General features: G+C 41.1%; 1 protein-coding gene across 3 annotated transcripts; it reads right to left on the bottom strand.

The window, feature by feature from the left end:
- Window positions 1–8,251: 8,251 nt before the first annotated feature.
- On the bottom strand, window positions 8,252–10,932 carry LOC125709974 (PEST proteolytic signal-containing nuclear protein-like). Of its 3 annotated transcripts, XM_048979075.1 has the most exons (6): window positions 10,807–10,842; window positions 10,060–10,109; window positions 9,843–9,987; window positions 9,426–9,500; window positions 8,906–8,961; window positions 8,252–8,692 (listed from the first exon to the last, which is right to left on the bottom strand). In XM_048979075.1, the coding sequence occupies exons 1-6, from the start codon at window positions 10,831–10,833 to the stop codon at window positions 8,584–8,586; spliced, it is 462 nt and encodes a 153-aa protein (XP_048835032.1). In that variant the 5' UTR covers window positions 10,834–10,842; the 3' UTR covers window positions 8,252–8,583. The 3 variants fall into 3 exon arrangements, with proteins under 3 accessions (XP_048835032.1, XP_048835031.1, XP_048835030.1); XM_048979074.1 differs by lacking the exon at window positions 10,060–10,109 and having other exon boundaries at window positions 9,843–10,036; window positions 10,807–10,932; XM_048979073.1 differs by lacking the exon at window positions 10,060–10,109 and having other exon boundaries at window positions 9,843–10,039; window positions 10,807–10,926.
- Window positions 10,933–11,092: the final 160 nt, after the last annotated feature.

Genomic DNA, 11,092 nt, shown 5'->3' with positions numbered 1-11,092 from the left:
GACCCTGCAGAGGATTAACCCACGCAAGGCTGCAAGCCCAGATAACATCCCTGGGCGGGTACTAAAAAACTGTGCACATCAGCTCTCTAAGGTGCTGATGGACATCTTCAATGCCTCACTCACACAGGCAGCTGTTCCAAGCTTCCTGAAGACAGCCACCATCATCCCAGTCCCCAAAAGCTTCACAGTGGAAGGCCCGAATGACTATCGGCCGATTATTCTCACCCCGATTGTCATGAAGTGCCTCGAGAGTCTGGTTATGGCCCACATTAAGAGCTCCATCAATATCACTGCGGACCTACATCAGTACGCCTATCACAGGAACAGATCCACTGACGACCCTGTCTCTGCAGTGGTTCACACGGCTCTCACCCATCTAAAGAGCAAGGACTCATATGTCCGCCTTCTGTTTGTGGACTTCACATCTGCATTTAACACAATAGTCCCGCAGATACTGGTGAGAAAACTCAGGACACTTGGACTGAGCTCTCCCATCTGCAACTGGGTCCTGGACTTCTTGACAAACAGACCACAGCATGTTAATATCCACGACCTCTCCTCCTCCACCATTACCCTCAGTACTGGCTCCCCCCAGGGCTGTGTGCTGAGCCCCCTCCTGTTCATCTTACTGACGCACGACTGTTCAGCTAAACATCACAGCGGTCAGATTGTGAAGTTTGTGGATGACACGGTAGTGGGATGCATCAGGAATGATGATGAATCCGCATACAGATAGGAGGTGGAGCACTTGGAGGATTGATGCAGGAAAAATGTCTGCATCAACGTAAAGAAAACTAAGGAAGTAATCATGGATTTCAGGAAGCGCAGACACCCCCCCCACATGTCGGAGGAGCACCTATGGAGGTGGTCTCCAGCTTCAAGTACCTGGGTGTACTCCTCACCAGGGACATCACTTGGACTATAAATACATCGTCACTTATCAAGAAAGCCCATAAACGTCTCTGTTTCCTCAGGAAGCTGAGGTGAGCTTGACTCAGGAGTACAGTCTTGACCACCTCCTACAGGTGTGCGGTGGAGAGCATTCTCTCTTTCAGCATCACAGAATGGCATGCCGACTGCACGGCTACAGAAAAGAAAGGACTGCACAAGGTGGTGAAGACAGCTCAGAGGGAGGTGGGGAGCAGCTTACCCACCACCACTGACATTTACATCAGCAGATGCAAGAGAAGGGCTTCTTGCATTATGAGGAACCACATCCATCCAGCGCACAAATTGTTTGTTCCTCTCCCCTCAGGCAGAAGGCTGAGGAGCATCAAGAGTAGGACCACCAGACTGTGTAACAGCTTCTTTCCAGATGCTGTAAGACTGCTGAACTCTGCCCCCCCTCCCATCTCCACCACACAAAGTACTAATAGACTATAACCCGACCCCCGCCACCAGCAGACCAAAGTGATATATAACATATTACATGCGCAATACACTCATATGTGCAATGTTCCCCTAACATAGTATTTAAATTGTTATCACCACCAACCGCAATGATATTTAACACGTGCAATAAGCCCATATGTGCAATGCTCATTATAACAAGTAACTAAGTTATTACTATTATAGAGTAATTTACCTAGATCTGTTTATGTCGCATCCATTCTATGTCTGCTTCTGCGTTTTGGACACTGTACATACTGCTAATTTATACTCCATACTTTATACTCCAATACTTTTATATTTAATTTTCATCTTTATATTTAAAAGTGTGTGTGACTAGCTCTGTGGTTTATCCAAGACTTGAATACTTAATTTTGCTCCATGGCATGTGCAAACATTCAAGGTTCTTTAATTGTCACATACATAGTCATACAAAGTACAACACAAAGTGAAATGCATCCTGAACCACTCTTTTTTAGACTGTGCAAGTTAAAATCCAATTATATAAACTGGTTAAAGTGCAGAAACCTAAAATGCAAGCAGAGAAGTATGTTCAAAATTAATGGTAACAGAGATATTAAAAAAAGAAAAAAATTACAAGTGTGACAGTGCGGATATGGTGAGGGGTACAAGAGCACAATGTACATCAGAGTGTGAGGTAACATGTGTGGAATGACAATAAAGTTCTTGAATCTTGAATTATCTCTTTTAATGCTATAGATAAGATGCCATCAGTGTCATGCCCTGCTCGTCGGCTCCTCCTGTGTGCCACGCCCCTGCTTACCCACGTGTGTTTCCCGGATTGTACCCAGCTGTTTCCGTTTGTTTTCAATCAGTCCTGTGTATTTCAGTCCGTGTCTTACCCGAGTCCAGTGTCCGTCAGTGATGTTGTCAATGCCTGTTTCCCGTCCTGCTCCAGTTTCCCCAAATAAACCCCCGTTTTCCCCGTATCCCGCTTGCCTGCCTGCTCCTTCCACGTCTGCCCGCACGATCGCCGCTCTGCCTGCGATCTCCCGTGACAATCAGGGCCTTGTAATTTATTTATTTTGAGCTTAGCTAGGCTTTGTACCACTATTCAATTTATCATGCTCACAACTCAGCCTTCTTTCCATAGCCTATAAAATGAGATATTACTCATTGCTGCAAAATGATAATGTAAATCATTAAAAAGTAGCTTAAAATTTTAACTGAAATGAAATTAAACATAAAATTAAAGTAATGTTTAATAGCCCCTGTTTTGGGCAGTTACGACAAATGGCGATTTCTTTATTTTTAACAGCAAAATCCTAACAATACTTCTCTGGCTTATAGGCTACTCTATTAATTTATTTCCATACGAAATGAGCTATCATTCGTTGCTGCAAAAGGATGTTTTAAAATATTAAAAGTTGTCTTGAACAATGAAAAATTCACATTGTGATTTTGAAATTTTTGCAAAGAAAAATAAACTGCAGTTAAATAGAACTTATCTGCCAAACAGACTTATAGAACTTATAAAGTCTGTGTTTACTGGGAATGGTGTAGCAAACCAAGGGAGCATGATACAAGGAACATGGGGAGAAAAAGATTGAGATTAACCTTATTAATTCCTGGGGAAGTTTCTGGTGCAAACTCAGTAAGACCACAGTGCACAGAGGAACACACACACACACACATATATATATATATATATATATATATATATATATATAGTGACGAAGACACAAGGTATGAAGTACACATAGTACACACAAAGTAAATGTAGTGAAATAAGTACACAGTACATAGATTAATGAAATATTCTGAGAAAAATAATGTGATACCAAAACTAAATATTTAAAGGTAAGAATAATAAGTATATGCAAAGAAACTGTGTGAATTCAGAACAGAAAGCAGTTGACAAAACAGGATGTTTCCTGATGAGTTATGGCTGTGGGTGGGAAGTGGCATGTCTAAGGAGGAGACGTCGTGGTGTCTGATGGTGGCAGGCAGGAATGATCTCCGGAAACAGGTCATAGCAGACTATGATGGGATGAGCCAGTGGCTAAATGAGTACTAATGATAGTACCCCCTGAAGCAGATGGGCAATAAATATTGTACAATTCTGCTAATATCCTTTTTTTTTTGCTACTGCCTCAAGTGGGTCCAGGGTCAGTCCTGTGATGGACATGGCCTTCCTGATGAGTTTGCTCAGGCATTTGGCATCACTGTAATCAATGGCACTTCCCCAGCAGGACACAGAATAGAAAAGGATGCTGGCTACTAGAACTGACAAAACATACACAGCAGCCTGCCACACACATTACAAGACCTGAGGCTTCTCTGAAAGTAGAATCTGCTCTGGCCTTTCTTGCGCAGTGCTGCTCAGTTGTCTGTCAAGTCCAGTTTGCAGTTCAGGTGTACCGCCAGGTATTGGTAGCCTTGCACAACTTCCAATTCCTCCCCGTTGACGGTGACTGGTCTCAGGGGCTTCCTGTTACACTAGAAGTCCACCACCAGCTCCTTTGTGTTGCTGATGCTGACCTCCAGGTTATTTTCCCTGCACCGGATGAAGAAGTCCTTCACAAACCTCTGTACTCTGGTTACATCTCTGACTACATCTTTGAAGGGAGATAGAACACTTCCCTGAGGTGCCTCAGTTTTACTCACCACCATCTCCGACTCACAATCCCAGAGATTCACAAACTGTCATCTGTTACTTAGGTAATCCATGATGCAGGAGACTGTGGAGCATCAAGCTGCATTGTCCTGAGCTTGTTATCCTGTTAGAGAGGCGGGGTGGTGTTAAAGGTACTGGACATGTCAAAGAACAGGATCCTGACTGTGGTGCCAGTTTTGTCTACATGGGAGTTGGCTCTGTGAAACAAGTGGATCAGAGCATCGTCCACACCTGTGTGTGCATGGTAGGCAGGCTGCATGGGATCCACTTGGTCTGTTAAACATACAACATGCATCCACAATTAAACTGAAATTCTAATCCAGCTGAAAAGGAACAAATCCAAATGTTAAGTAAAAATTGCTACAACTCCCACACCCCTGTCCAACACCCTTGTGGACCAGTCCAGTTTCCTGCTTCTTTGCACTAGCCCCGTAACCTATTTGTCACATTCCATTAGAAACAAGAGCAAAAGGGTAACTCAAACAGAAGAAAACATAACTATAACGTGCACGTGTATCAAATAATTGACATTGCAAAGAAATCTACTAAATGTGCATGCAATCAAAATGTGTTACTAAAGTAAAACTTGACAAACAAATAACAATATCTTTTTATTCCCTGAGTACTGCAAATATAACTAATGGAAATGCATAAAGAAATTAATATGAACTGAGTAAGAAATCTGTAGGTACTACTTTAATGGCAGGGCAGCCATCACAGCAAGTCAATACTTCACATTCTGATTAACACGCCAAATAGTCTCCACTGGTACACTGACAATTCACTCATTTAAAATTTTAATAAGAGCAAATTTCACAGAACATGCATTTCAAGAACATCTTTAACGACAACCTAAATGTTCAGACAAATATTTACTTAAATTTGCACTAAAGTAAGAAGTCCCATTACACATTATTTATGGAGGGCACTTATGCAAATGATTTGAAGTACATTACTAGCACGTTGACATAGCCAAACAAGGCAGGCACGTGTTTCTTCACAGTACTCATGTGTCTTCTGCTACAAATACAGCTATTCTAATTACTGTAGTGCTTTATACAAATATAAAGAATTAATTTCATTGACTTGGCCTATGTCCCATTCCAGCAGTGGTTCTCAATCCTGTTCCTGACTCACCCCCACAACCAGAATATTTTCATTCCATCCTGCACTGCTTTCAACCTGCCATGTTCATTACTACAATTTTGCTAATGTCTATTAAGGACCATATGAGTCCGATTAAGGTAGGATTGGAATGAAAACATATTGCATTACCGTATCTAATATGTCTGACATTTAGAAAATTATGGGAATTGTATAATTTTGCAAGAGACGCCTAGACTAGGCTATGTTGAATGATGGGGGAGGAGGGGGAATCTGACATATGTAAATTTTGACTTGCGTAAAGGGTTGAAGAATGGTCCAATTGTACAATTTGACCAAGTTAAGGATTGTCTTTACATATAAAATTCCCAGCAGGAGCATAGTCAGCATCGCTTAATGGAAAGAACAATCCACGGTGCCACTTACTAACAACAAGGGGCTTTTATTTAAATAACTAAATAAACAATAAAGTGACCATGAGAGGTCAAAACCAAAGCAGGTAGGAAAACAAGAACAAACTTGGCCTGGAATAAAAGCAAGGAAAAGCAGAGGGAATGCAAGAAACACCTAAACTCTGCAACATGTACAGAAGGACTGGCAAGTAATACACAATGACCATTTCAGGAACAGGGCAAAGGCTACCACAATCATGCACAAGTAACTACGGCTAGTCAAGAAATTGGTACTGACCATTGATGATTAACTAAACACCAGAGCTAGGAATAATGAGAAAAAGGTGAAGGTCGTTAACAATTAGGAAGGACTCAAACACCAGGAACACAGAGAGAGATGGGATGGCCCAATGATGCGTATTTACTAGACCTGCTATCATGTGACTACACTATATTGGAGAAGTCCAAGCAATGCCTTATGCACCATGTAGCTTTTGGCTGCAAAAACAGGCATGGATCCTGCTCCAGTGATACGACCTTACACCTTGACTAGCAACATGTTTCTTAAAAGTATTGGGGGAGAGGTAAAGGTAAAGTGTTATTTGGTACCTCTTTGTTTACATTGTTAAGAATCCAGAAGGGAATGTGAGTCCAGTTTAAGATAAGAAAAAACTTTATTTATCCCGAGGGAAATTCTTTTGTCATATACATGCTCAGTGCAACAAGAGGAATAAAAGTAAGGTAAAGAGTTTAAAGGGAACAGAAGTAATAGTAATAGAAGTAGTAGTGCAAATAACTATGACTAATCATACTTTGTATTATAACTGTATGAATACTCATACTCTTTACAAAGTAAAAAATAACTATAACTAAGCTATAACAAATATAATAAAATAACTAATTATTAGTGCACATGGTAATAAAAAGTGACTTAGTATTTGTGCCTTGAATAATTGAGATAGCAGCATGTGATGATGGGATAAAACAAACATTCAATAACAAACAGATGAGTAATATTGCACAATCCGAATTAGGCTTAATGACAAATTCTGAAAAAGATCACCTACAAAGGATTTCCTGTGGCGTTCGGTTCTGCATTTGGAGGCAATTAGTCTTTTGCTGTGGGAGCTCTGATGACCCATCATGGCAGCGTGCATGGGGTGGGAGGGGTTGTCCATGATACTGAGAAGCTTTTTCAGCATTCTCCTCTCAGACACTCTGCCAGGTTCTCCAGTCTGACCCCCAGGACAGAACCAGCTTTTTTAATCAGCTTGTTCAGCCTGTTGGCATCAGCTGCCTTCACCCCATTGCCCCAGCACACAGCTGCAAAAAACACTACGCTCTCTACCACAGTGATAGAACATAGTCAGCATTTTCCTACAAACATTGAAAGACCTGAGCCTCCTTATTAGGTAAAGCCGGCTCTGCCCTTTCTTGAAAACAGTATCTGTGTTCTTGGACCAGTCCAGCTTATCAATGTGTACCCCCAGGTATCTGTAATCCTCAACCACCTCAACACCTGTTCCTCTGATGGTGACAGGGATGGAAAGAGGAGCCTGCTTCCTAAAGTCCACAACCAGCTTTATTTATTTATTTACTGGCTTTGTGTGATGGCAGAGATGGTTTTGCAACAACAGTTTCTGTTAAGCAAAGGTACATCAATAAATACCTGGGCTTTAATAAATACCATTTCATTATTAGGTATGTGGTAATTCTACAGATGGAAGGATTGGTATCATGCCCACAACATGGCTGAGCTCTTAAGGTTAATTTCACCAACATCTCTGTGTCCATTGTTGTCCAAGGTACTGCTCCTCTGGGTTCTTACCTTGTGTTCTTGTATTAATCAATCAATTATTCAATTGCTAAACTATCAAACCCTTAATAGGAATTTCTGTCTCGATTTTTTTGTCTTCTTTTTACAGCTGTATACAAGACCACAGTACCTCTTAGACTCTAAAGCAAAGTACTTTCCATCAATACCAAGATTCTTAAAAGAATACAAATTATATATTGCTTTGGATGAAAGCTTCCTAACCCCCACAGGCATGAAGCCATTTGAGTGGCTCATTTGAGCTGTGTGACAGTCAAACTCTATCCCCAAGTCAGAATACCCACATTCACACGTGCACGAGCACACACCACTTACCAGGCAAGATCATGCTGGACTGCAGTTCCACAAGTAGGGCACTTTGGTGGAGCTTGCCATCAGTGTTCTGACAGAGGTCATGTTGTCTGAACGGAGTATCATAAAGGTCATTAATTATGTGATGGCCCAGGAGATACTACCATTCATGGATAAACTGGAGGACTCGGTGAACCAAATATCTTTGAAACCATAAAGACCATAAAGGTGGCCCATTTGGAGTGATGTGTTTATGTGAGCTCTCTTGATATCAATGACTGTCTAGCTTCAGCTACCGCATCATCCCACCCACCCACATATTTTGATTTATATTGTAATATTCGCACAGGTATGGACTGTTATAACTGTGCTGTACCACACTGGAGAACTGAGGTAAAATAACTGAATCCAGTAGTCTTCAAGGAATCTACACCAAAAGCTACTAACATTAAAGACGCGTTTAACTATTATACAATATTACAAGAGAATAGAGGCACACTGTACCACATACACCGACAGATATTAAAAGCTCACTTTAATCCTCTTCCATTTTATGACTCGTTCCAAAGGGGACATGCTAATAAACAGAATGCCATAAAGCAGTGTTTTGAAACTCAGTGTTTTAATGAAGTATCAATCTTCAGGCTCTGAGCAGTATCTGAGTGGGCTGTGAAAATGTCCTTTCAGGTGAACTGTTCAGTCTTGATGCTACACAGCCATAAATCAGCAGAACATTAATAAAATGCTCTTAGCACATTAACATTGTGTTAAATATATACAATTTATACTGTAGACGCAAACAAATTGAAGTTAATTTTACATGAAAAAGTAAATAAAATAAAATAAAAAAAAAAAAAAACTCTTCTCTAAACATACTCTCTGCCCTGCCCCAGACTCCCTCCAACATGCTTCAACTAGCAACAATATGGATAAATTTATTTATCAACTTGGGACTTAAGTTTCCGCTCCCAAAGCTTCTGGTGGTCAGAGAAGCCATGCTTGCCCTTGTTGAAAGAGTTGGGGCCAGCTGAAGTGGGCGTGTCCCTGCATGGAGGATTTAAGAGAGGGAAATACGGCTGGAGATATAATTCAAGTGCACTTCTTGTTTTATCTACTGGTCATAAAATGATTAGCTAATTGTAAGTACAAATTATCGTTATTCTAAACAGAGTGAAAGTAGAAGAAAATGAATTAGTACAACACAAGTGACACGTTGAAATAAGCAGACCCAATCGTGTGACTTGAATGACGACTCACCTGCCTATGTTCTTCATCCTCATTTTGGCCTCTGGAGGCATCTCTTCTGGTTCACTCTGCAGCCAGAGGCATCAGCATCGTTCAAGAACAATATAAATCTAAAAACTAAAAAGTGCAACTAAAAAGCTTTTGATGGCATTGACAAGATTTTTACAAAAATTAAGGTTTATATTACGGGGACCTGATAAATGTCTCCACAATGTGGTAAAGACTGGTAAAACTTTTAGCTTGTGGAGATATTTTTCAGGTCCCCATAATATAAACCTTAATTTTTGTAAACATCTGTCAATGCAATCAAAAAACTAAAAATGCCTAAATTATTTAATTCTGTTTGGTTACTTATGGTTAAGGTTAAGGATGGGTAGGGGTTAGTGTTATTACTGGGATAAGGGGTTTTCCCCATAGAAATGAATGTAGAGTCCCCACAAAGATATGAATACAAATGCGTGTGTGTGTGTGTGTGTGTGTGTGTGTGTGTGTGTGTGTGTGTGTGTGTGTAAGGAAATTGGAATCTGCTTACATCCTCATCCTCATTAAACACAGAGGCCAATGCCGGTTTCTTTGCAGGAAGAGCAGGGACAGGCTCTTTCGGTTTCTGTGTTACACAAAGACATCTGTGTGAACTACACAAAACCTGGATCATTTCCCAAAATGAAACCCACTGACACACTCAATTTCGTTTAACAATATAACAGCATGCCTCCACTTTGTCCTCTCACTGTGTTTCACAGGTTTCATTCAGGTAATATGGTTTCCCCCAGAGTGCCAACATATTTAGTTAGGCTGACTGACATCTCCAAACTTTGGATATAAAATGGATGTATGGATTGACTACAACAGCAGTACTACTTGCACTGGTACAGGGAGGATCTCTGTTTATTCAGCAGTTAATACACTTCACAGAGCTACTCGGGACACACAAGGCACTGCTACTTACGTTAGCACCCAGCTTAATGGAGATAGGGGCAGGCTTCTTAGCAGACAGGCTGGTTAGCCCATGTCCACTCTTGGACATTTTGGGCAGCACCGGGTGGCCCACAGGCTCACGGGCCGATCGCTTCCCTGCAACCCCCCCTCCATTGCTGGAAGAGACAGTCTTAGTTTTGACACTGCCTCCCCTCTCCTCCGGTCCTGCTGGAGTCGAAACAACTTACCAAGGTGAGCTACTTTTTACCTGGGAGATGGGAGCAGCTGCAGCCTGACACTGGGCCAGCGGGTAAAGAACTGCAGTTATTAACCAAGCTAAGGGACCTCGACATGAATATTGACCACACTTATGCCACAGGATAACGTACTTAAAATTACAACATAAAAACCAAGAATGGTCGTGTGTTCAGACATAGTGGTGTTAAAGTTTATAACGATTAGGCTGATCACTAATTGTATATAATAGTATACACGAAAAGCTGGCCATGTCTACGTAGTTAGTTTCAACGGAAAAACGTCGTTTTCCTGTCTCTAACACATAAAGCAATCTGGTCTATCAAACAATATGTCATAAAAACTATTCATGCAGGCATTCTAGGCTCCGTCCTACTTAAGAATAGGCCGAAACGTTACAAACTAACAGAAACAAAACCTAATGACTTAAATAACTTGTCAGGCATCAACTAAAACATAGTTAATGTACCTTAAGTCTTGGTACCTCAAACGCGCGCACGCGGCCATCTAACCCCTTTGAGATCGTTTTTGCCTATCGAAATAAATGTTAAAAACAAAACATCGTGCTAGCTATTTCATTAGCCTTAGACCGTCGCCAGACGGGTATACACTCACAATAGTTACACTTCGTAAAGGCCTGTATTTCTCGTCTTAAAATGATCATAGCTCTATGAATACAACTAATTTCCAAAAACATTCAGAATGCGAATTGGAGCTTTGAAGAAAAACACTAATTTCACCTCCATCATCGGAGAGCTGTTCGTCATTACGCCTTTCCTCCGCCATTATCACTGATAAAGCCGTAAAGCCGCCTATTTCCGCCGTGTGACCCCTTCCGCGACGCTCCCGGACTTGTGGGAAAGAAACAGCACAGTAAATAAATAAAAGTGAAATTTGCAGTTTTCTTTGGTCAGCTAAAATTACTTAGGAAGTGAATACAATGATCGACAACAGATTGCTGATTATTAGACGTCGGTTTTACCCAGACGTGGTTAAGATGAGACGAACATTGGAGTATATTGTGGA

The sequence above is a fragment of the Brienomyrus brachyistius genome, chromosome 16 (genome assembly GCF_023856365.1).
Source record: "Brienomyrus brachyistius isolate T26 chromosome 16, BBRACH_0.4, whole genome shotgun sequence".
Taxonomy (NCBI): Eukaryota; Metazoa; Chordata; class Actinopteri; order Osteoglossiformes; family Mormyridae; genus Brienomyrus; species Brienomyrus brachyistius.
This window is presented reverse-complemented; position numbering and strand designations above follow the sequence as displayed.

Bases quoted from the DNA above. Each gene is read 5' to 3' on its own strand.
- LOC125709974 (XM_048979073.1), bottom strand. From the start codon at position 10,852: ATGGCGGAGGAAAGGCGTAATGACGAACAGCTCTCCGATGATGGAG. The intron at 8,962-9,425 runs GTAAGCAGATTC...CTCTGGCTGCAG, and splicing joins TGTTTAATGAGGATGAGGAT to AGTGAACCAGAAGAGATGCC. The intron at 8,693-8,905 runs GTGAGTCGTCAT...TCCTCCATGCAG, and splicing joins AGGATGAAGAACATAGGCAG to GGACACGCCCACTTCAGCTG.